The 26,641-nt window shown below is 49.0% G+C and overlaps 1 protein-coding gene across 2 annotated transcripts in view; it reads right to left on the bottom strand.

The window, feature by feature from the left end:
- The window catches only part of LOC144174972 (cell adhesion molecule Dscam1-like), a 675,942-nt gene that overhangs the window by 51,410 nt on the left and 597,891 nt on the right, over nucleotides 1-26,641 (bottom strand). For both annotated transcript variants that reach the window (XM_077703965.1, XM_077703964.1), the window contains exons 9-10: nucleotides 6,101-6,388; nucleotides 3,949-4,068 (exon numbers count right to left, since the gene is read on the bottom strand). In XM_077703965.1, the coding sequence (XP_077560091.1) occupies nucleotides 3,949-4,068; nucleotides 6,101-6,388 (408 nt within the window). The remainder of the gene's footprint in view (nucleotides 1-3,948; nucleotides 4,069-6,100; nucleotides 6,389-26,641) is intronic.

Raw genomic sequence — 26,641 nt, 5'->3', positions numbered from 1 at the left:
GACATCTCCCCGTTGTTTAGCGCAAAGAAAACTGCAGGCACATTTCAGGCAAAATCTGTGTATATAACCGGCAGCCCCCGCATTCATTCAGTTAGGAACGCTCGTTGGGTTGGTTTTTACGATAGCGAACGAAAAAAGCGGCTGCGCAAGGAAAACATTACGCGTTCGAAATGGCGCAAAACAGCTCCAGCATACGAAATTAAAGCAAGCGGAAAAAAATTCACAGCATATCCACGGGGTGAATGATGATGAGTGGGCGAAGCTCCTGAGGGGAAATCATCGGTAAAACCGTGACTCTTCAGTGAAAGTTCGCCCACTACATCTGTGTCCGAACGTAACGTCTAGAAAGTCTCGCTTAAACCGCGCGTCGGCATCTTGGGGTTGAGCTCGCCTGATGCGTTTTGCAGACGCCTCACGAGCTCTCACTGCATCGGGGTCTGCCTGCCGATACGCGCGCTTTCTCGCCGCTTCCCGTTCTCTGACGTTTTGGAGATCCTCTTCGCGCCGCAGCCGTGCCGCTTCGCGTACGGCAGGGTCCTCGCGCCGTTGCCGTGACGCTTGGGCCTCTCGTTCTCGAACGCTGGGGTCTTGGCGGCGTCGTCGCGCAGCCAGACGACACGCTTCGGCCTCCCGCTCTCGTACGGCAGGATCTTGGCGGCGGCGTCGCGCAGCTTCACGGAGCGCTTCTGCCTCGCGGGCTCGCACATCTGCAGCCTTATCCATCGGGCGACTCCGAGCGCGCGCCAACAGCGAACGGATTTTATTACAACGCTCCCCGCCATCTAGTAAACAATCCAAGAACTAAACTAGAGGTAGCCACGCCATCTAGTAAACAATCCAAGCGCATCTTTTCATCATATACAAGTACCGCCATCTAGTAAACAATCCAAGAACTAAACTAGAGGTAGCCACGCCATCTAGTAAACAATCCAAGAACTAAACTAGAGGTGGCTACATACATACGTCGAGGATGGACAGACTCACGCCTTAAGGAGCTTCGCCCCTAAAAAACTCCCACCTCCCCTCGCGGGAACCCCTGTGTAGATGACACGCATAGGCGGAGTGGCGAAGGGACCAATCCAATCCACTGCCCCTCGCGAGACAGTGTTCGCTATCGGAGAGGAGAGGGGGGGAGTGGCGGAGAGCGCAGCTGGCGCGGCGAGGAGAATGGGGGAGGGGCGGACAATGCCGACGACGACGACGACGACGACGCCGGAGGGACAAGATGAGTGAATGAGATGCTCTGCATCTAAAAAGAACAGAACTCCCGCTGGCGCTGTTTCAGGCAGGGGGCGCGCGAGCACTGCGAAGGCGGGAAATTTGAAAGGCATTGGGTGGCAGCAGTGAGCGGATAACGGCGCTGCAGCCTATTATGGCGGTTCACTGCTCTGCACTTCCGACAGCTTTTATATTGAGTGGAAAGGCTATAATTTCCTCTTCTTTTTTTTCTTCCCGCTTGCACGTGAGCGAACTGAAGCAGTCGAACTTTTCACCGCGCCTAAAAGCTCGCACAGTACACAACTGTTGCCCACGTATTTTTAAGGGTGCGACCAAGTGATAGCATGTACGCGACCCTACGGGGTTGCCTAACTCTTATCGTACCCCTCTTCTTTCTCCGCCTTACTTGACATTTTTCAAGCATGTAAATGTTCTCAGTAAAAAGCGAGAATGAAGTAACTGCACAGTGGCGATAAATAGAGTTAACCGTACAAGCTGAAATACGTATTTTACCTGTATTCCACTAGGCGACAGAAAGCATTTTCGAACGTCCCCGCTATTAGGTGTCCCTGCTGCGCGCTGCTTGTCCCGTGCGGCGCAAGCTAGGACGACAGCCACCGTCATCAGAAGTGGCGTACTTGATTGGTTTATCGAAGCGATGTTAGGCGAACACGAAGACGGGCATAAAGTTTAGGAAAAACCAATTTTAGGCGCAGCACTTTCTTCTGCCGCCAGCTTATCTGTGCTTGCATTTTTTAACTGCTTGACTAACCAGGTTGTAATAAAAGTAATAAATGGAACGTGACAAAGCAGTCGATGAAATTTTGTCTTTTGAAGTTCATTTTCTCTTTTTGCATAGTATTTTTATTTTTTATTATCCACGCATCGAGCTTGCCTTTTTTTCCACGTGTAGCTATAAAGCTGCAAATCACATTGAAGCGAATATCTTTCTGCCTAGCAAGTATATTACAGACAAAAAAGGGAATAATTTAATTAACAGTCAGGTCCACTGTAGTAATCTTTCAAGCCTTCCACCCTTGTGCACTTTCTTTTGGTTGGTAACTTATTACGGACAGGCTCCAACACTAAGGTTATGTTCAGCCCTATATAAGAGGAGCTTTGCAGGATAGCCCATCTCTCCAGCGCCAAGTGCTATTCTATCGATCTTGTGGCAACGTATATATAGTCGCAAGAATGGCGCAATGGCGTTGGTTTTGCTAACCAATGGTGTCGGTTGGCGAACTGAAACAAATGCTTTCTTTTGTACATGTCAATATCCCCTTCACGCTGCATATGGAAAATGAAATAGATGTCCCGAGAGACCTTGCGACACTCCTTATGTAGATAAGGATCGTATGAATAAAGTCGCTCAGTTTTTGCCACGCATTACTGCACATAGCATTCTGTTCAGAACCTTGTTACCGGGAGCTCTTTACTTAGTACTTACGTTTTTCTTTCTCGGAAGGTGTTGTTCGCATAATCCAAACAGTGCGTACGCAAATGCTTGAAACCAATTCGAAAAGATTTACTGGTGTGATCCACAGAACGCCTTCACTACAAACAAATATATAAAACCGCGAGACAGGGTGCATAATAATCCGCAGATTTATGGCGGAAGAGCGAACGGGCACAACCATCAGATGAGATACAGCTGATCTTTTTAAAACAATCTTCGCTCCGATGGTGTGAAAAAGACATGCACGTTCAACCGACTCAAATTAGCAAAAGTGGTTGGGCCACTGTCCTAGATTTTATATCACAACCCTGCTCGTTTCTACCCCTACCTATTGGAAACCATAGTCCTTGCTACCCGTACGGATGTGATTCCCCCCGTCATCATTAGACATTCCCCCCCCCCCCCTCTAGGATTGTTCATTTCAATAAACACTGAGCAAACATTTCCGTACATCACAGAAACACCGATATCAAAGGGTGCAAGTGAACACTCTCTTCACAACTCATCGCCCGTGACGGAAGCGAGATTCGGCTTGTCTAAGCACCAAACTTGTATTGTGCCTGTCGCCTCATGCGTAGCGAACAGGAAAGCAGCGCTCAACAAATTCAACTTTCAGTAGATCCCCTTTAACATTTTAAATGCAGAGCATTTCAGTAACTCACGATGTCACCCGCGTTGACGTTCGTAGTTGTAGTCCGCACCCCTCCCCCTACACTATATAAAAAAAAATACTATCCGGCGCCTGGTTTCAATCCCTCGACCCTGCGGGCGGAACGCAATGTACATGGTGCTCTACCCACTGCGCCACAAAGCCGACACAGAATGGAAGGCTACGAACGCGCCTTATATCCTTGACTCATTCAAACTACGTCAAGAAGCTGCTGATACAACGCATTCACTACCACCAACTCCCCAAACACTAAAGATTAACGCAATACACCCACCCCCTATGCGACGCATTTACTCGAGTCCCCCTCGCGGGGAGATGGGCCCAATTTTTTTTCAAGCTTAATAAATGGCTAGTACTTCTGGCGTTACTTTGATACTTGGCATGTTTCTTTTTGTTTGTTTGATTGCCGCACATAAAAGAACAAGAAAGCCCATTCCCATGCACCCCCCGTTAGTAAAAATCCCCGTTGCCTCCCTCCGGCTTTCCCCACGCACTCGCACAGGGCGGATCGGCCGAGCTTGCGAAAGCTTGACGCATTGTTCGTCGCCCAGACAACAATCGGGCGGAGGTTATGCCACGCGAGACTGCCGGGCTAGCAGCTCACCGTAAGCCACCTTCCAGCGGTGAACGGGCAGCGGGTTGCCATCGGCTTCGCAATCGAACACCGTACGTTGTCCCCTGGTGGACGATTGATCGCTCGGCTGCTTCATCCATCTCGGCGACGCTTCCCCACCGTTCGCAGATGTCCGGCATCGGAGACGAGGAGGAGGAGAGAGAAAACCGGGAGCACAGGAAGAGGAAAGAGGGAGAAACACAAAACGAGAGCACACTTTCAGAAATGGAGCGAGGAGCTCGAACGGCAAAGCAGAGAAGACACGGAATCGCGCAGAATAAACACGCGCTGGGGCGTCCGAGCGAGAGTCACAGGCAGGGCGAAGGAGGCACCGCGGTTCGGCGGGTGCCGGGAGATAAGTCGGGCAAAGAAAGAAACTGCCGCGCGGTGTATACGGAGAATCGTCGGCAGTGACGGCGGGCCGAGGTCCCGGCCACTCGCTATCTCTGGGTCGGCGGCAGCGTCGTCCGGAGGAGGTACCGAAGAGATGAGCGAGCTGGGGCAGAGCATTATGGAGGCCGCATTACGAGAGCAGAGCCCTCTTTCGCCGCCTCCCGACGCGCGAAGAAGGGGAAGATGAACTCGCTCGCCCCCAGAAAAGGAGTGACCATTGTGAGCGCGGAAGCCCCCGGTCGACTCTCTGTTTTCCTTACAGATGGACGGGAGTGAGAGCTCGGCCGTCTGCGCCGATGAACGGGCCTCAAGCTCAGGCTGGGGCGCGGGGTGTGATTGGGCGGGAAGTCCAGATCGAGAAGAGAGCCCGTTAACGGCTTTCGCTGATACACGACTATGGACGGTAAATCCCGGCCCCGTGTTTTTCTTTGTCTGTTCGAGCGTTTAGACTGAGCGACTGATTGCTGTAAGCAATGGGCTCTCGACGAGGCCAGCTTCTTTCTCCGGGTGTCTCCGGCGAAATTAACGAGCTCAGTTGACCGTTGGCGCGCTTCTTTAAGTGCTGCAGACGACGGCTCGCTTTGAACGGACCGAGTTTGTTCTGATAAACGTAAGGAGGTGGCGCTGGCAGCGATCACTTATCTCATTTACAAGGAAAAGCAGATCGTGTGACAGTGTGTTGAGAAGAACGGCAAAAGCCTGTCAAATAATAGTTCTCATACCCTTGGGAGCACCGTCACTGAGAGAAAATTAGGATTCCTACTGAATATAACTCGTCGTATGTAAACAGTTTTAAAATGCCGAGCTAGCACCACAGTCTAACTGCGGTTAAGGACGTTCTTATAACACATTTTATGCGTTTACAGGACATAACTAAAGCCAAAATGCAATGTACTCTTCAGGTTAGCCGGAGAAGTTGCGTCGGTATCAATGTTTGCCATTTAAAGTTTGTGCTATGCAATCGGTTGTAAAAAGCAACGGAAGAAATAAAAATAAGAAGCACTTACGAAAAGGCAGCGAAGGCAAGAGGACGGAATTTCTATATGAAACAGCTACGTCGTATCTTATTTCTTTGTGTGGTCAGCACTTGAAAGTCGATCTCGGTTCATTTTCTTTCTCTGTCAGATAATAAGACTGTGACATACTGATGTGTGCTTCACAAAAAATTTTTTTCTGAAATAAACTTGACATGACGTAAAAACACCGAATTATAACGAAGGTCTAAAGCATGGTAATTTTAGTTAAAATTTAATGATCCCCTCGTGTTCGGTGTAAGATATGACTATAATGCTGCGATGCTAAGCCATGCATGCGTTCGTCGCTTCGAACAGGCGACAAAAGAGACCTTGTGTGGCTTCGGCCTAGTTGGAGTATTGCTTGCCCTAAAGGAATAGCCGAAAATACTTGACTTCTTCGGGAGATTTTCTACGGCAACAAAATGTCGGCTACTTGTTGCAGCTTCACGCTTGCAAACAGCGCGAAAGAGATAACCAAACGAAAGGATCGTATATATATCACACGGATGGGCTCTTTTGTATGCTCTCCCATTTTTCCTGTCCCCGATATCTGTTATGTTTGTTTTTTCAGAGTTCGTCAGCGTGAAATATGCAATGCATTGAGGCTTTTTCTATGTCCTCTTCCGGTCCTACGGCTCAATTCTGCAGAGACTAGGTACTAATTTTGATCGTATACGCGACTTCGCGGCGGTTTCCCAAAAGCGTTCGACTGTTCAAGTGTACCGTGTACCCACCACTGACGTCCATTCTGGCCGTGTAGTTGGCCGTCGCAATTCCCGAGGCCGCCTTGCAGCTGTAGTTGCCCGAGTGGCGGCGCGTAACATTGTCCATGGTGAGCGAGGAGGCGAAGTCTCCGAGGTGCGTGATCTTGGCCTCGGGGTGAATCTCGCTCAGCGGCGCCCCGTCCTTCAGCCAGTCGATGACCATGGGGGACTCGCCGGAGAGGACGCTGCACACCACCGTTGTCCGCATGCCTTCCTGGAGGTTCTTGATGAACAGGAACGGGTTGATCACGGGCCTCTCTGCGAGAGACAAGAAAGAGGAGAACAAAGCTTGTAAAGGAAATAGGCATCGACGCTGCTGGGCACTGCAAAGCGATGTACATTCATTTGTGGTTTCGGTTCAAAACACTGCTTGTCAGGTGTTTTCTGCGCTTTGGTGCGGTTGTTCATACCCTGCGCAAAACACAGATACCCGAAGACCCGTACGAGGTGCTCGGGAACTCGACCGGGCCCGCCAGACAACGATGTTGACTCACACACACACAAACGCATGCAATGAATCCGGAAATCCTTGTAGCCTGTTTCATGCTACGTGGGCCTGCCCCTACCATCGGGCCGTCGGTAAACAACATAGAAAATAAGTTCGCACAATGAAAGGCAGCTTTGAAAAGCCCGACCCTGGGATTCTGAAGGACCTGATTCTTCAACCAGTACAGAAGGAGAAGAGTCGGGGCCCTGCAGGGAGCGCTATACCCCTAGGGCAATGTAAACAGCCGACCACGTTTGCAGCTTTGACTCCCCGTAGATACAATTTGCGAACGCTTGCTACGTCTCCTTAAACGACTAAATGAAAACGGCCTTAGCGTTCGCTTCCAGTGGGTTCCTGTCCACGTAGGAGTGCTTAGAAACGAGGCCCCGGACAAGTTGGCCCGTGAAGCGACATCGTGCACTCGTTTTCTGACAGTGGCTCCACACGAACGGCGCATTTTAAAAGCCATCAATTCAGCACATTTCCCATCTCTTTGGCGACCACAATATCAACCTTGTGTTAGCAAAGAAATGAAGAAGACACAAACATCCTTACTGTTCCCCGCCCGGACAAACTCAGCGCGGGAAGCAGCGTGGCTTCATAAGCCGAACCTTATCTCCTCACCTCTGTGCGCAACGTGTTGTGCAAAAGTGACATCGGACATCTTATGAACTGCCGAGAGCATGCGACGGAGCGGTCAGCTTTGTTTAAAGAACTTCGAAGGGGCGCCGCTCCACATGCCTTTTGGAACGATGTCATTTTCCCTAGAAGCCATTGGATCACAAGAAGAGACATTTTGCTCCTGATCCCCCGGCTTTTGAGGGACACAAGCCTCAGTGACTCCTGGGGATTTCCCGCACGTAGCGGTAAAAAGGGGCTGATCGGGGGGAGCAGTTTCCAGCACACCACGCAAGCCTAGGTACATCCTTCAATAAACATACCCACCACCATCCCCTTTTTTAATACGTTGTTCTCTCTCCCTCCTTATTCTCCATTTCGAGCGCTTAGCTATGATTGGTTTGGGAACGAAATGATGAGAGGAAACTATTGTGTCTGCATCGACTGCCTTGATTGCCTGCGAGCGGAATCGGCACGAACCCGCTTTACGCAAATGCACTTCAAAATCTCGGCGTGACCAGCGGCGTACGCTAACTGTATACCCCAAATCAGACACGACAAGGAGACGGTGCTTCTGCTCTGAGGCGAGCTAGAGGCATTCGAACATCAGGAATACGGTTCAGGATATTTGCAGTTCAGCGACACGAAAACCGTCCAAAATCGAACCAGGGCATCCTGAAGGAAACATGAAATGTGTTTAAGGCTCATGCAAGGTGCCGAATGCTGAGCCGTGCTGTTTAAAAACCTATCAAAAATTCAGAGCCCTTCCACCCCGTGAAGAGGGATGGCCAGCAAAGCTGCGGTGCCGAGCCTCAACGTGAGGTTTGACTGGGTCGTAGTCCAAGGGGTGCACGAAGCAAAACACGTTTGTTTGTAATTGGCGATTGAGCATTGTTCCTGGTTATTAACTGAAAGTGCAGTCCTGCCCAGTCACTGCTCCTCACGCATGCTCACACGGCTCTTCACGAGCCACGTGAAACGGCTATCAAGCGGCTCCGACGCAGCGTCAGAATTGGCTACTGCGCAATTGAGGCGCGCACCTGGGCACGCACCGGCGCCAGTGCGTCTGCCGCGGCTATGACGCAACACAATCCAACACAATCCACTTTAATTCAATCCAATCCATATTCAATCCAATCCAATCCAATCCAATCAAATCAAATCCAATCCAAGCCAAGCCAAGCCAAACCAAGCCAATCCAATGCCCCTCGCGCTTGCGCAGAACAGCCCTTCCCGGCACATGCGAAACTGCTCAAACTCGGCCAGTGTAGCTTACGCTACAAAACACCCAGAAATCGTGGGTAGAAATTTATTATAGCGCGGGTCTGGTAATCACGGCGCATGCTCTATGAAGGCCCAAGGACCTTTTTAATTTTGTATGATTTTTTTCCATGCCCCGGGGGTTTGGCGCGCAGTTTTACGATTCCGGGGGTTTGAGTGGGCTCAGGAACGTGGCGCTACGCTCGCTAGCGATTCCTGTCTACATCGTTCTGGGACCGGAGATGATCTGCTGGATCCTAGCCATTTACAGCTTTGCTGTAAAAACATTTAAAACAGCACAGGACATCGCCGTCAATTCTTATCTCAACTGGCATCCTTTATACACCATTCATATCTGTAGATTTACCTATCTGCATGAACGAGCTCGTCATTTTCTTAAGATTAAGGTTCACGCGAGGTCACTTAAAACAGGACACATTTGTTGTCAAAACAGGTGCGCATCTGATAATGACGAAGTCGTATTTTGAAGGCAATTATCTCTGCAAATGCGTCAGACAGTCTGCAGCAGAATTGATCAGGATGGCCAAGGAAGCAGCTTTTTTTGTTTTAATTAGGCCCCTCTCTGCTTTTATCAGGTCAGCACGGACGCTGAACGCGAAATGGGCACAAGAAATGTATTTCTGTAGAGGTCAATGGAGACGACATCCATTATTTTTGGTGAAATTAAATCCAACCGTGCAATTACGATTGGTGTATTGCCAATTAATTGCGGTACGGTGTGAAGTACGACACGAACCTGTTCAAAAGGAGAGAATTCGTGATCTCGATTAAGAAAACGGACTAAGTACTTCAGGTATGCTTGTGAGAACTGTTCACTTTACTGCTGTAGTCCGGATATAGATAAACGAACCTGGCTGCGGGACACTAAAGAGAAAAAAAATTTTTCAAATCATAGACAGGACGAGCAAGCATGGTGACTGGTTAGAAAAATTAATAGGGGTGTGCAGTTTGCAAGATTGAATGCCCTCTAAGTCTGTAAGTTGTTCACATGGGGCCATCATTTTTAAAATGTTGCTTATATTATGCGTTAACAGTACATACTGTTGGCAGAATCAAGACGAATTAATGCGAACTCACTGCAGGTAAAATTTGAGCTAGCAAGTTATTATTTTGTTCATTTGAGGATTGTTTCTGACACCCCGGACTTGTTCTCTCCGTCCACTTTTGCTCTTTCCCACAATAGGGCATTTTGGTCTCGTTGCTTTAAATCCATTGCGTTCTTAGTTAACGTCAGAGGCGCGTGTTACGCGTACTCATGATGCTCAATGGGGCCACGAAGACAAAATGTAATTTGGTCTGGTTCAATTTAAAAGAACTAGCTTTTGATCCCTCCTTAAACCCCATTGCCGCCACAAAGGACGTTTTTTCACAGGGAAAAGACGAGAAATATAAAAACGTCATGCACCCCTCCATTTAACGACGACGGTGGTAGAACGCGAAGCCGTTTGTGATGGATTCTTTGGTTGACCAATCCCACGCTGCGAGTATGCACTACTCTGGAGGTACGCAGCACCTTTTCTAGAATACCCACAGCAACTTTCGTGTGTGCACTCTGTAAGCTTAACGTTTGTGTTTGGGGTGTACGGCGCGGATCGTTAGCTGCTGCTTGGCGTTCTCTTCGACCATGTCGAAATGAGGCAATCGGATATACGCCGGCCTCATAACACGAGGGTCCCAAGTTCGATTCCGGCCACGGGAAACGTTTTTGTCTTTCACTTCACCAACGATCATTGATCATCACAAAAAAGTTGGCTTTCCTGCAGAGCGTATTGGTGTACAACGGCATCACTGAGGTCACTAAACCATCGCTTTAGAACTTTCAAATTTAGCGCGATAGTAATGTAACATTGGCCGGATTGCCGTAATGCGGGCCAGCATTAAAACATACCGCATTTGCTGGATTCTAAGTAGCCCCTTTTTTTCCACCATTGCGATGCCCAAAGTGAGGGGGATGCTTAGACACTAAAAACCTAAATTACCTCCCCCGCTCCCACCACTTTTTTTTCGTGACAAAGTTACTGTTGGGCGAGTTGATTGTTCATTGTAAAAGATGCTACAGCGCGAAATAAAACACGGACCCGTCGTCTTTCTGTGTCCGTGTTTTATTTCGCGCTTGTAGCATCTTTTTTTTTTTTCGTGGCCGTATCTCGCCGAGACGGGCGCAAAGAATAATGTCTCATTTGGCAAATATTAAGAGAAAAATAGGTGCACACAGTGAACCGGCCGTTTACGTATGATACTCAGTCACCTCACCACCATTCGGGTCAGTTGTGCCGCTTGGGCTGCGGCTGTCAGTGTCCTCCAGCAGGTCGCCTTCTGAAGTGGTTTGTAATTGAAAGCTTCATAATTGGCTTGGCCACAACGGCAACCCGGACTCGTTCCCACGCGCCTGAGATCCACCTTGCGATGGTTGTTTAAAAGATAGGGTGCGTAGATTCGCAAGGAAACTTTTTAGAGTAGGCGCGTGCTTATAATCGCGAAAATACGGTAGTTATCAGTATGGTAAGTGCACGTCAACAATGAGGTGAAAATTATCAAACGGAAGTTTGATAATTGTCCAGTCATGTTTGTGCACGGAGACTTAGGACGGCGGCCACTAATCACACACAATAGATTATGTGACGTCACACAGAACTCGCCCGAAAGTGGGTGGGAAACCGCCACAGCCTCATTTCTTTTCTTTAATATCTCCATTATGTTTTCGAAGTTCGCGATAAAAGCGGCGCCATTGTTAGCCAGACAAAGCACTCTTTTCACTGAACCGAACATGTATTCTCTTCATGGCTTCTTTAGATGTGTCCCTCAAAAAAAAAAAAAAAAAAAAAAACCTTTTTTAATCGCGCAAGCTGGCACTGATCCGTACCTTTGAAGTCTAAAGTGAAACCTTTTCTACTGACATCGCAGGTTTCGGTAAATAAAAGGCCCCTGAAATGCCGATCATCACGCTTTACTCGGCTGATTATTAGCAGTAGACACCTTTTCTATCCGACGCGGTTTTGTCTGTTTTTCTCGCTCTTCTTCGTGTGCGCGTTATGAGAATCTGCGCTCGCAATAAAAGAACAAGAAACGACAGAGTAAAGGAATCCAACCACGCTGCTTCAGCTGACTTCTTTTCGCGGTGGCTTCAAAGGCACGATCGCAACTATAGCATCAATTGGCCATCTGTGCACGAAGACCTTTCAGGTTCTCAAAACCAAGCGCGCGAAAACATAAGCAACAAACCGATCGGAAGCAGGTTAAGACACGATTTTTTATATACCCCAGGAAATGAAGCTGATCTCATCGTCGGCGCGAAGCCCCAACTTTGTCATTTTCCCGTAATTCACTTCCCCTCTCCCGTTCGCAGCGGAGCCGCGTACAGCAATCTGCTTCTTCCAAGAGATCGGCGCTTCTGGAAAAAGCTTAATACAATTCGAGCCGCGACTGCTGCTGGCCGCTACTGTTGCCGCTCGTCAGGCGTCACGTTGCGTCCTGCGCACGTAAAGAAAGATTGGCTTCAACTCTGAGGAAGCGGAAACCGGCGGCCTCCAGATCCGGCCTTAAATGAAGACGACGAACGTGACGCATCAGCGGTCATTACGGCCGCCCCTTCTATCTCCCCCAGGTTCCGAGTCGCATCCATCGCCGACGTCCCTCGGTCATCCCGAGGGTCAGCCGGGAGAGGAGGATTCCGGAACACGGGAGGGAAATTCGCGTAATGGATCCCCGCAGGAGCGTCATCACCGTCGTAGCCGCAGACGTTGCAGAACAGCGGGGGCGCCATGTTGAACTCGAAACTTGAAGGGGGAGGGGAGGGGGGAGTGCGAGGAAGCGATATTCCGCCGAGGATACTCGAAGCCAGCTGCGCGCGGTCGGACCATTCGGCAGATGCTGATGGTGCCAATTTCGCCGAGGCCGCCGGATGACGCTAGCTGAGAGGGGCAATTTCACCTGATTTCGTACGTCGTCGAAGGGAAGGACGGGGGTGAAAATGAACAATGCAAAAAGGGAAGCGAAGCGACGACAGCTAGTGTTGCTCGAAGCATTCGAGCCTCCACTCGGTTACACGTACGAAGAGAGCATTTGTCGCTTTTATTATTGTTATTGAGTCAGCTGTTCTGCTTATGCTTCCGGAGAGAAAGTACGGATTGTGATCAGTATACAACTGTCTGCCAGGCGGCAGAATGATCTTACAGTGCAAACGTTTGTTTCTCGCTTACTGAAGACAATGAGAAGTGCAGAGGAAAAAGTGCGCAAAATGAGTATACTCACGATTGATTTTAAATAAAAAATGATGTTGCCTCAGTTTATTGCAGTTGTTCAATGATTGCCTAAACCATAATCCCTGGATCATCGTAATTATCGGTTGAAATTCATGAATTATGACAAACAAGTGCCGATAAAGCTTAGTCAGTAAGCATTTTGGGAAAAGTTAAAGTATGGTTGGCATGGCATGGCTGCATTGCATAGAGCATAAAAGTTCAGTCTTTCGAAACGACTATACATTCTTCATGAGACGATGTTGCGGTCATACACAGTGACCTGCATTACTGTAATAAATTAAAAATGAGAAAAGATAAGTTTTCAGAAATAAAAACGTGGGAAATGTGTAACGATCATACGACGTCATGCACAATGGCAACACTGTTGTGGGGACAAGAATGAGATACTGAAACAAAGTGGCTGCTTTCTCCCGCGCATAACCAGGATTTACCATTTATCTCGGTGGATGTAAACGAACGCTACGTCAAACGCTTCATATAACGTCTCCGCATAAGCTGGTCGAGCGCGACCACAAGGCCGCTAGACGTAATACGTGGCTGTGCGCAGTCTGGGACATGCCAGCGCTGCCGCCCGTACGACTATAGTGAGTCACGTGACCTGCACTCACTACTTAGCCTCTCTTTGCCCCACCCCCTTCACAGAGGCTGTCTTGGGTCAAGCTGGTAACAATCCCCTCGCTACTGAATAGTCTGCATTGGTTGGCACCGCTGGCTTCGCTGTAAGGATGGCTTTGCGGCATAGTGTTTTCTCGCAAAACGATAAGTTTCCCGCTTACGATCCGCTCCAGCTGTTCTTTAAAATTGCAGCTACCACTGTTCTTCAAAATAACACCGACCGCTCTCCCCCCCTTTCCTGGCCCCGTGTAATCATGGAATGGAGTCGAATGACAATTTCTATAGTCAAAATGTCCAGTGTCATGTCCTTGTCTCCTAGTCATGGTGGGAATTCGGGAAAATACCTGTCCCTCTTCTGACGCGGTTCTGGCAGCGTGTTTTATAATCCGCGGATTTTCATTTCAGCTGCCTGAACCGAATACGCTTTCGGTTAAAAACGAACCACATGTCTATAACAGTTCGAGCATTACGGAAGTGTCACAATAACCCAATTGGTCAGATCCAAATCAAGATACACCCATGTGGAAGTTAATCTACGAAGGTCGTTCTTAAACGGGGCCCACGAACCTCAAGGCGCCCGCGGGAAAACTTCGGCGGTGCTCGCAAATGCATCAGCAAAACTCCCCTTCTCCCCCCCCCCCCTTCCTTTGTTTCTTCGAAATCTTCCCCGCAACGCTAGAAATTGGTTTTGCCGCCCTCCATGTGCGAATAACACTTGGCGTGACACGGTTTTTAAAGTAGGCTTTCGTCGCAAAAACTCAGCGGTGCCAAAACGCCAGACACCCGAAACACTGGCATTAAACAGGCCCATGGGCGTGTTTAGCTGCAGGAGACGCTTTTGTCAATATGACAGTTAATAGCATGCCTCATTGCGGTCTACCCTATTACTTTCACAGCCTCAGAGGGAGTCCGCGGCCCCCTCAAGGTTTAGAACCGCTGATCTCGAGCAATGGATGCAGAAGGACCGCTTTATAGAGAGCGACCTACCCTCGCTCGGGGATTCCGCGTGCCGAATTTGTTATTGCTTGTGTGACTTTTCTTAGATCTTTCTGACGGCACTGCACCGGCCTGCGCTGCATTTGATTCCCACGTCTGTGCGTTTGCTCGGCCCGCCGTCGTTGTTATTTTGTCTTCCTCTCGGTCCGTTAGGCTCAGTCTTTGTCGATTGACCCTGGGGAAAGTGTACACCTCCCTCCTACCCCCACCCCCCCCCCCCCCCCCCCCCCCGGTAGGGCACGTGGTGCCTCCTCGACGTTGCCTCCTCGTGTTGCCTCCTCGACGTTGCACGTGTTGCCTCTCGACCTAGCCAATAGAAATACTTTCGTGAAAACATAGGCTAAAAATCCAGTGCAACTTTTTTTGCGCCGCACTTAGAGTGAACCTATCGTCCGCCAGGGTATTTGTTGCGTACAGTTGAACAAGACCGGCAGCCGCACGGTAAAGGCAATTTCTTTTTATCAGGTTCTCGCCGCGGTTCGGTAGGGAAGCCGTGGCCCAAAGACATACCCCGAAGGTAACTGCATTTCTTCCCCCACTCATTGACAGAGCACGGCTGCCACCCAAACTTTGCCCATTTGTTGGGCTTGTAAACCACCCCGAGGGAGGTCCTGTCGATTGGAGGTTGCTGTCGATTAGTGTTTCTTTCGCTGGAAAAACATAGTATTTGCGCAAGAATCATGACGCTTCCACGCACAGAAAGGGCTGCTGAACTTTGCACGTGCATATACGAGCTTCACGTAAAAAAAAAAGCTTGTCAACGTAAAGCCATGGTCGATGAAGTTTGCTAAGATTTAAATAAACGGAAATACTGGAAAATAAAAAAATGCCAGTAGAGCAGGCAGATATGGTAGCCGTGTGGTTTACGTGCCTGCATTCAAGTTTGCGTAGCTAACAGGCGCGCATATAGACTGTACCGTAAGCTATCGGTGCTGGCCGGTATTATAGGTACTGATCGGTACAATCGATATTGATTGGTAGGACTGCTGCATATTATGCGAGTTGTCGCAGGTCGCAGTGTGAAGCAAAGGGGAGCTCGCGAGGCTGGGATTAAATTTAGCATCATCTGACGGAGAGCGCCATCCCTACACTGCAATGTTTTGGTATGATGGCTCCCATTGTTGCCGGCTGCGATTGACCGGTCGTGGGATGCAGGGAAGCCGCGTGTGGAAATGTTTTTCTGTGTTCACAAACTTCCTATTCGAACAGCTTTTGTTTAGTCGTGCCGAGGAAGGAACGGTGTGGAGGTGTTATTTTTTTTTCATAGGCATAGACTGCATTCAAACTTCCAGGCTGCGATTTTCCTATGTTCACGTGATCGTTTTCATGGCATTTATTTCTCAGGTTTAGATAGCGCGCCATGGGGTCCTCGGAGAGGGCTCCGAAGACCGCATGCAAAAAATTCGCATCATTGAACCCTCAACTCACCTCCCCAAGGAATGCCATATCCAATGGCCTCCTGCCCATGGTGGGTTGGCCGGCAACAAAGTGGCTCTCTACGCGCCCCGAGAAGTGACACACCGGGCCATTGCTCCCGACCCCCATCGTCCCACCCTGGATGCCCCCAACCTACTCACCTTCAACAGCATTCTCACATTACAAGCTCTCTCGCCGCACCTTTCCGCCACCCCGTCCTTCTCTAATAAAGGCGACGAAATCACTCTCCGTCTACTTCACATCCGGACCTCCCCTCAAATACACTTTGACATTTGATCTTCCTACCGTGCACCCACTCACCACAGTGCAAGTTTTGCCCCGAAAGAGGTACTTTTTGTCACATCGCATGTGAATGCTCCCACACACCTGACCTCAACCCAATTCCCACCCCTTCCCTTCACAGTGGCGGGCGCAGCTGTCCAGCTCTGAACCAGGCTCCAGCTTAACCTGGTGAGACGGGCCCGGACGACCAGGCAGAGCCAGGTACTCCTGGACTAAGGAGTCTCCCCACTGGTCTGCCTCCCCACGGAGTCGAATTAGGCTTCAATAAAAGTTTATTCATCACCGAACAAGTACTTAAGTGAGCATTGAAGAAGAGCGGTATTGTGGGATACTTAGCACATCCTACTTGGTAAACTAAATGGTGAAAACAGTGAAAACAATGGGACGAACTGAGGAAAACACAACCGGAGCTTAATTTCCAGCCAAAGGGTTGTCGCCGAAAGTTTGGTACTATACAAATCATTAATAAACTGCATTGGGCAAATACAATAATATTATTCCATCTCGTAGGGGCTGATGTGCTGCGGGATCGTTCATAATGTTGCGCAACTGCTTCCAGAAAAAAATTGTGATTTTTCTAGTGCTAACACACATTACAACGAAAATCCAAGTTTCCAAGGCCAACCTCACCTTAATAACTGCCATTCTGTGGCGCCCCCATAGAGTTGTTTTGTTATGTACAAAATATGCGCGGAATTACGCCAAAACGTGCCACGTGTAACGGGTTTCTAGCCATGCTTCGTCGTTCTTGCAATGTTTATGCAAGCAAACTCGTCCAATTCCTTCTCTTGCGAAATCTAAGCGAGTGATTGTGTGAGTTTCCACACCCATCCATGTTGGTTTTCACGCGCCCTCAGGCAACAAGAGATAAACATGGCGCTGTAGTTGCAGCAGCTATCTAGGGGCGCGAGAACTAATCGCGTTACAACGCCGACGTTTTGAACGCTGGGACTAATATTGATTCGCGTTCCGTGTGCTGCCACTCCCGCATCGAACCGAAGCGGCGATGCGTGTAGGAGCCAATCGATACAAGTGACACACGCAGACGGCCCACCCGAAACGAGTCTTGAATTGTTCATATTCTCTGCGGTTTCGCCTCGGTGACAATGGCCTGGAAGACACAAGGCACGGCCCGAGTGGCCACGAAAGCGAAAGCGACTCCCGGTTGACGTTAATGAATGCATGATATCGAAATAAGCGCTCGTTCGGTTGTCTGCTTGTGTGTTGCCTCCTCTGGCGATAATTATTCTGTGTACCAAATTATGAACCAACTAGCACCTCGTAGAGCTTTAGTGTGGATTTTAAAGTAGCAGCGATTGTACACACGCGGCGCACCGCAACTGAAGTTTTATGGAGGGTGGAGATTGCAGACAGCCAGAATGAATGAAAGATTTATTTAGAATGTGCTTGAAGTCTTGGGGGAATTTCTGGGGGATACGAAAAAGGGTGGGGACTAAATTCTTAACGAACGCTTGATGTCCCTCGAAAAACACTACTGGGTGGTTCATTTGAATGCTGGAAGAAAAAAAAAATAAAAGAAACAGGATTGAAGGACAAGTGACAATGAATTTAGATATTTCTGTCTGCGCGTTACCACTTTATTATTTTAGAATGGCGACGTTGTTCAAAGCCAGTTATCAGCTTTTGCCCTTCAAACAATGCAAAGCAAAGTTACTGCCAGTGCCGGATGTCACTTACGGCGCGCGTGTTCTTTTAGAAGTGTTTTCAAGGGACCCTGCAACACTTTTTATAAAAGCTTTCACTCTTTCCTTCGCGTCTGGAAGCACTGCGATAGCTACAGTTATCGCCAGCACGGAGTGGCACTGCGTGATTTGCTCGTCACGCCATATATACGCCTCCTGTTTCTGCTTCGTTTTTGCGGCTTTATTTTTGAAGTTGCCATCGAAAAGTGTTCATTGCTGCAACTGAAGGAAAACTGGCCAACAGCCCCTACATGGTCTCAGTGACATAAATCGGCTCGTTGAAGAACGTCAACACCGGGAAAGATAAAAAAAATCTTTTCAGAGAGAGAGAGAGAGAGAGAGAGAGAGAGAGAGAGAGAGAGAGAGAGAGAGAGAGAGAGAGAGAGAGAGAGAGAGAGTAAATGTTTATTGAAAAGAAGAAGAGGTCGGCCTGAGAAATTGATCTTAAGCCTGCTATTTCCCTCTGGGGGGAGGGTACTGGGGACAGAAAGAGAAAGGAATGAATGTGAAAGGTATGGGGAATGACAATGAAAGCGACAAATGGACTATGTAGAAGCAGTAAAACAAATAAACGTCTCACGTTCATCGGGGCGCTAAATCAGATGACTACACTTCACGTTTCAGCACATGACTATCATCCACGAAAAAAAAAAAAAAGAAACTGCGCAGACATTATTTGTTTCCAAGTTATCTGATGCGCATAAAGCAGTAATTTCTGGCTGAGGTACTTTTCGACCCCTTAACGCAAGCACTGGGTGTGTTGGGTGACTATGTTCTGGGAGAATTTAAGATTTCAAAAACAGTTGAAAGAAGTGTTACCAGGTCCCCTTAACAGCAGAGCTGTTTAAGCTTCAGGTTCGCCCGGTGGCGCTCACAAAAAAAAAATGCCAAGATAAAATTCTGATCGCATGTGAGCCTGCGCCTCGTGAGGAGAGCCCGACGTCGTCCAGGCTTGCGCAAGAACTTGTGTCATGTAAGGGCTCGCAAAAAAATACCAAGGCCACCAGCTCTGCTGTTTCTCCAGCCTCGCACCACTAATGCAAGTTTAACGAAACGGTACCTAACCATACAGGATGGTACAAGACCGGCTGCATAGCAATTTGGTTTCAGACACCGCAGTGGCACTGCACTTAACGAAACGGTTCCCGTGCTTTTTTATGTCCTTGACTTTGCTCCCTCGGTCATTCACAAAGCGACACAAGCCACCAAGCGTATTTAAGGCAGACAGAACCACACGCTGACTGGTGATCACACGGTATTATCACGGTTACACAATGAGGTTCCGCGGGTTGGCCCTTGCTGCCTGAACCCTTGCGGCTCTGTAACAGCAGTTCTTCTGCGAGATTATTGGGCAGACGACCAGGAAAACCCAGCTGCACGTAGCCTGCACGTTTGGTTCAAAATGCTGTATTCTGTGCTATGGGCACAAAACCTGAGTAACACATTTTTAGTGGCTGAGTGAGCACCGCTCCATTTGACGTTTTTTGAGCGCGCAGAAGTGTGTAACGCCCATTAGTATGTGTAGAGGAAAGGGGTCTTTATTTTTTCACACATAACAGCTATTAAAAAGAGGTGTTACTAGCCCAGCAATAAAAAACTCGTTCCTCGGTTTTTGCATGAGTTCACTGAATGCAAGTGGCATCCCGTGCTTTCATACGCACTTTCTCTAAAGCAGGGGATTTCGCTGATAGGCTGTTCAACAAAACATTACATTACTCGTAGTAGATATTTCTTAATTGAGAACACCACACCTACCTATTATAATTAATGTACGAATTGTGTGCCCGCCTTTCATGAGCAATGGCCGCCACTGTGAGGAAGCTGTCTTGTTTTTGTAGAAAATCGTCAGCAGGAGTGCCGACAGATATGAGATATGAGATTTACTTGGTAAATCGCGTCGGTGGAAATAAAACGGGTGCCAGAACTTGTCTTACCGCTCATGTTGCTTCAGTGGGTGCGACGCTACCTTATTGCCTGAATGTATTACCTGTGCAACTCCGCATGTCGATTATCTTGTGGAAACTCGACGTGCTTTGGCAGTTCATTGGCGCGATACGTTAAGTGCCCAAAACATGCATCAGTTCGTAAGCCTCGCTCTCAGCAGTTTCAATGGCGTTACCAAAATTGAGTTGAACTTTGAAGCCAACAACCTACACTTAGAACGTACAAACAGCGGCGTGCAAGCGCATTTTCAAGCCCCTTCTCCGCAGACACGCGCGGGCGAGCGCTCGCTCGCTCACTCACTCACTCACTCACTCACTCACTCACTCACTCACTCACTCACTCACTCACTCACTCACTCACTCACTCACTCACTCACTCACTCACTCACTCACTCACTCACTCACTCCCACGCACACGCACGCACACACATGCACGCGCGCACACACACAAACACACACACACGCACACGCACACACAAACGCACGCACGCACACACACAAACACACAGAGACGCACACGCACGCGCACACATGCACGCGCACACACGCACGCGCACACAAACGCACGCACGCGCACACACACAAACACACGCGCACGCACGCACGCACGCACACACGCACTCCCGCACGCCAGCCCGCACACACGCACGCATGCGCACGCAGGCACGTAGGCACGCACACGCGCACGCACACACACACACACACACACGCACGCACGCACGCACGCACGCACACACGCACGTACGCACGCACGCACGCACACACGCACACGCACACGCACACACACACACACACACGCACGCACGCACGCACGCACGCACGCACACACACACACACGCACGCACGCACGCACGCACGCACACGCACACGCACACGCACACACACTTATTCCCTTCTGTCTAATAGGACATTCAGTGTGACAGGGTGTATTTCATATAATTGGAGTAAGGTGAGCAGAACGCCAATATCTCATATGGAATACAATGCGGCGATAGCTCATGAACTACACCGAGCGAAAGAAACAAACCGGTACGAGAGTTATCCATGCAATCCGGCAGCGTGGTAGTTGCCACCTTCTAACAAACCGTTAATATCGTCTTGATCTGAAGAAGGACCAGTGATCTAAATAACAACACCCAATCGTTGCAAAATAATTATGCCACGTGATCTGACTTGCGTGAACGGAAGTGCCCCCCTTTTAACTATCGACGAACGGTCTAGCGAAGCGTGTCGGCTAATAGGGACGTGGAAAAAAATGCCTCGTTTCGTTCTTTCGACGTTCCGCGTGTCACGTTATGTGCATTATGAAGCAAATTCGCTCCGACTCCGACAACCCCGAACCCACGAAATTTCTGCCCGGCGAAGGGCCGGGCCCTGTCAAGGAATTACGGCACGCTGACTCAGGGGCGCATTGAGCCGTAGCAAAGTCACGGTCGGCAGAAATTATTAATATCGAAGGAGGTTATCGCCGAGGCCAATAGCTGCGGTCTCGGTAGACGAGGTGGAGGTATAGGCCGGGCATGCGACGGATGAATTCCCAAACGGAGGCAACCTCTTCCATATACACTGATCCCGAGGACGCAATCCGTCAAAAATTGTTAATCCCGTCTCCGTACTCGGTCTTCGTGTCGTTATCTGCAAATTTATCTGAATATATTGGGCTTAATCATGAACGAAAAAGAAAACCGTGCCCTTGTGTTTTTTAATGCAACGGCCCCAGGAGACCCTATAGATGATAATCGAGTTAACCGAAGAGAACGTGCGAGAAATGAAATACAACCGGAGGGGACGATTGAATGTGTGCCTTGAAAACATCCAAGAAAAAATAAATGTACAAAAAGAAAAAAAATTCTCTCAGCACTTAAGTCTGCTGACATGCTTTGAAGGTGAGAGCATGATATCTTCCCCTGGCGATGCTTATTACCGTAAAAACCCGCGTATAATACGAGGTTTTTTCCCAAATTTTACTATCTAAAATTTAGGCCTCGTATTATATGTGGATCCCAAAGCTTTCAGCCTGAAATTTGCACTTTCGGTTTCAGCGGAGGGTGCGCCATCTTGCGGTGGCGTTAGCTGGCTGCTGCTTCTCTCAGCCGGCGCCATTTTGATTGTTTTGACCACGCGAAGGATCTCGGCACGTTCACCGCAAGTCTATCGCGATGTTGGGTGCACCAAAACAGTATTCGGCTGCAATTAAAAGAAAAGTTATTTTATGCGCCGAGACCATCAGGAATTGCGCCGCAGGACGGCAGTTCGGCGTCACCGAAGGCAGCATTCGTGGGTGGAGAAAGGAACTGGTGCATGACTGGATAAAGTCTGTGCGGTGTCGGCGGCCTGGAACACTGTTGGGGATTCCCGTCAGTGCTCGTGTTGGACGCCTAACGCTGCCACCTGGCCGATTCCGTGAAGAAGTTGTAGCGCGAACGCCGCACCGAACTCATTGTCATTGCAGGAGGAATGACATCCCAGCTGCAACCGCCAGACGTTTGCATCAACAAGACTTTCAAAGACTGCATCAAGTCCTGCAAGAGTGGATGAGGTGAGGAGACCCGTAAGTGACAGCTACCGAATGGCTGACGCGGGTTTCTCCAGCGGTGCTTTGTGGCTGGATCGCGGATGCGTGGGCCAGCATCCCAGAGGAGCTCGTCAGTCGCTCTTTTAAGAAATGCGGCATCTCGAACGCCCTTGATGGCACTGAGGACCACTTTCTGGGGGAAGACATTTCCGACAAGGCGACTTCAGGAGACAGCGGCAGCGAACCTGACTATGACTGAACGGACGTCGGGAGATAGTACCACCGAAAACTGACAATGACTGAACGGAAACTGCAGTGCAAATAAATGTTTTCTGTGCTCTTTACCTCGCATTATATGCGGATGAAAACTTTTTTTCTGATTTTGATGTCCCCGAATTACACCTCGTATTATACGCGGGTCCGTATTATACGCGGGTTTTTACGGTAATAGAGAGTTTTGGAATAGCGGCTAGCGAACGCTACGCTAAGATCTACGTGTACAAGGACCGGACTGCGCATGCGTGCGCGGGTATGACGATGAAGGCCACCTCTCAACGCGCGAAGGCGCGGGCTCAGCGAGGTGGGCCACCCGTACCTGTTGAACGAATGCACACCTGCCCAGTTGTACCACGGTACCCGCCGACTGTAGCGTAGCGTACGCTAGTCGTTAAGCTAAAACTTTCTAACCACTTTTTTACGTCTACATCGTGTTTTTTTTTCTTCGTCTGTTGTTGCGAATTACTGGTGACACTTCACGCCACAGCTTCTCCGGAATCAAAGGTCTGTGTTCCTGGAGCACGCCGGTTCTACTCTGTGCCGTCACATTCTCCTGTCACGTGATATGACGTCAGCGCCACACGCCACTCGCGCTATAGGCTAACACTCGCCCCGTCGCTGGAAACGTGCTGACGTAGTGTTCCGGCAACGCGCTCTGGTCCTGCCCTGAAGACACGGGTTCCATTCCCATATGAACTTCAATGTGTCCAATTTCTTTTTCAAACCAAGTGATTCGGTTGGTCGAAATGAATCCACTTTGGCAGGATTTCCAATATTTTTCGAAGTGTATTTTCGCCTTTGCAGCGGCGGCCATTGTCTGCTCTGACAACAACACCGCATTTTCGTTCAATGGGACACTCAATTGAGCCGTGATCACGAAAATACAACTTTGGTTCATTGAGAAACTGGTGTTTCCCGATTACAATGACATCCATTTCATCGCAACCTCCAAAAAGAAATTAAACATGTGAAGAGTGGCAACTCCCCAGCCAACTTCCGGTTATTTATGACGTCACAGTATCTAGCTTGTGCGATTGGCGGCAGCCGAACTATGAGACCGCCAAGACTCATGAATGGACGATTGTAGTGGGGCCTTCAATAGCGTTTACTTGAATCACTTGGTCATTAAACTGCAGGTAAGACAGTGACAAATATATTTAAGTGCTGGGTGTATTACGTCACTGCTGCCGATATTATTTCAATGTAGCGTGAAATATTGAGGTTTCCGAATTTGTCTCGAGTTTTTTCTGTTAAAAAATGTATTTCGTCAGCTGAAATTGAGCTGAGTCCCAAAGGCTACTCCTTTCAAACAGAATAAAGATGTAATTTGTCTTTATAGTCCCTTTAGGGATGTTGCCTTAAAAAAGGGGACCGTGCACCCTAAGCGTTGGCCCGCCATCTCGAGAGGTGTCGCCGCCGCTCCTTTCCAGAGTGGGACAACGCGCACAGTGGTGTCTGGGCGCGGCGTAGACGGGCTTCATACATCAAGCCGCCGGGATCGATGACGCGGTGGAAGAGGGCGCACCGCTGCCAATAAGCGTAACCTCTCGGGTGTCCCCAATCTTCTCTTCAATCTATCCGCATACGGCGGCGGGAAGAAGCTACTGTCGGCGAGGAGGAAGCCGAGAACGAACGCTCTGGGAGAAGAGCCACCCGTTCGCACGCCCCTGCTGCGCGCAACAATGCCCCGCGCCCTCCCGGGTGGCTCGACGCCGATGCCGAGCTGACGATGGCGAGGAAATGCCGCAATCGAGTTCGATCCCGAGGCGACGACCCTGGGGCGGACGCTGATGAAGTTGGAATCCGGAGTGCTCGCAGTCGTCGATTCTACGGCGCATGTGCGATTCTGCCGCCTCTATTTGAAGCCAGATGCAAGAGTTCTCTGCGGCAGAGGTTGCTTGGACATGGTATAAGCGCATTTAAAAACCCTCCCTTACCATTGGGGAACGGTCCCGACTGTGTGCAACTCTTTGACATACACGTCTGAGGAGTGCGAGAAAAAAAAAACATTTCACGTCACTATTGTTGCACGAGAGCGGAGACGTGTTTCCTCTTCGTGAACATCCCTATTTTGTTCCATTTTTTGTACACTGATTTAACAATGCGCTTACTCTTTGCATTCAAATGTAATTACACAAGTTCCATCCACTTTAATTACGTACGTTTGAACTGCAGGTTTACGCCTCAATCTCTGATATATACGCGAGCTTAGATAGAATAGGAGCGTATTGAGGTAAGGCTTTTCCGAGTATAAAATTACTTTCCTAACGAGGTCACAAGCGTCTTAAACACTTTAACAGACATTTTAAAGCTACGAAAGTTTAACCGATTATTCCAGGGCTATTCTGGGCAAGGGAGAGCATGTAAGGTGTTCGGTTTCTCCATTTTGGTTCGGTTTTTCCGACTCGACGACTTTACATTTTTCAACTTAACAATTTTTTCCAACTTCGCAATGCACGATAAGAGTGCGCGGCAGAAGTAAATTGCGGCTCTGTGCAATCGTAGAGCTTTACTTCGTGGGAATGGTTTGCGCAGGCCCGTTGACAGACAAATATTTCTTGTAAACGCCGGACGACCAGTTTTGGTTGAAAGTGGTCACACCAGTGCACTGGTATCTTAGAGTGCTTTTCTGCGAAAAAGAGGGTTGGCAATCCACGTAGTTTTTTCACAGCTGTGACATTGGCGCGCTCCTTCAATGGGAAGAAACTGGGAATAGCGCGTTATCTAGGCCGTTTGGGCGAAGTGGGTAAAATGAGGCCGAAGGAAAGGTCTAACGTGCGATGTATTTAGTAAACAGACCGGCACCCGAAATATTCGTGCTTGAGAAATAAGCAGACTTTACGGTTTGACTTCGTAAAGATGGGTCTTGTGTACGTTAGGGTGTCGATTGATTGATTGATTGTTGGGTTTAACGCGCCGACGTTAGGGTGTCCAGGCTGGCGTTGTTTACACTACGTTGTAAGGAACGAAACGCAGCACCCTCTTGAATACGGAAAGTGGTGATTCTGTAGTGAGCCTCCTGGGAGCAGGGAGAGTCTTTATGGGGGTCGCATAACGGGAGCAGTCCTGTTGTTCTGAACTGCCCGTGCTAGAGAACTTGAGTGGCAAAGTTTTGCGAGTGTCCGCGTAGTAAAGGTTGATGGGTGTCATCAGATACTTGATGGCTGGAGAGAAATACACCACGAAAGTTGCGTTCATTGACCAATGGATTCCTGCTGCTGCTACAGATACCATTATTTCAGTGACTACCCCAAGGCAAAGCAACAACCTGCGGTGGGCCGAGCTACTTCTCACCTTCAAACGGCGGTGGGTAGTGCCCAGGCTTAGAGCAAGAACAACGGTTTGACGTCACGAGTGTTGCCTCGGCTGCGTAGAATACGCCTTTAAAGATTTGAATACAATAATAGAATTCGTTGTTTTTAATACACGTTAAACGTTTTCCCGTCCCGTTGCCTCTAACACAACCCCATCGAACGAATTAAACTAAGCTTTGAATGACATTATTCTGGTAAATGTATTGTAAATTCGCGCGCAATAATACATTCAAATGCATTAAAGACCACTTTTAGCTAAATTATCATTATCTAGCTGGTCAGGAGAAATTTCATTGTGGCTGTTTCAGAACACTGTCGTAATGAGTCGCGCTTACTTAGTCATTTCCTGGAAATAAGTTTGTCACCAAAGAAGAACAAAAATGCGGATGTCGGAAGGAACCCTTCAGAGCAACGGGATGGTAAAGGAGACTGCCTCCCAAAGTTCACATCCCTTCGGTATTCGCCTCAAATACTGCTGTCTCGGCTAATACCGCCATGGTAAGAATGTGAAGGCGGTGCCTTCTCCACATCCAAGACCCCAGCATCCAGCCGAACTAGCCAGATTGGCTCCTTTTTATCACTCTTTCTTTCGAGAGCGATCAAGCAAAGTTGCGAGGCACTCGTCGGCACCCGAACATTCTTCGCCGAAGAATAAGCAGCGGAAATAACGGCGGATAAACGCATACAGGAGCAAATGAGCCCGGAACATCAGCCGTAAAGCAGCGGCAGAGACTTCAGGGTCCCGCGGTGTCAGCCCCTTTCACGATTTCTTACCGCCCCAA

The sequence above is a fragment of the Haemaphysalis longicornis genome, unplaced genomic scaffold (assembly GCF_048455015.1).
Source record: "Haemaphysalis longicornis isolate Haplotype H1 unplaced genomic scaffold, Haemaphysalis longicornis Haplotype H1 scaffold_3, whole genome shotgun sequence".
In the NCBI taxonomy this organism is placed as follows: Eukaryota; Metazoa; Arthropoda; class Arachnida; order Ixodida; family Ixodidae; genus Haemaphysalis; species Haemaphysalis longicornis.
This window is presented reverse-complemented; position numbering and strand designations above follow the sequence as displayed.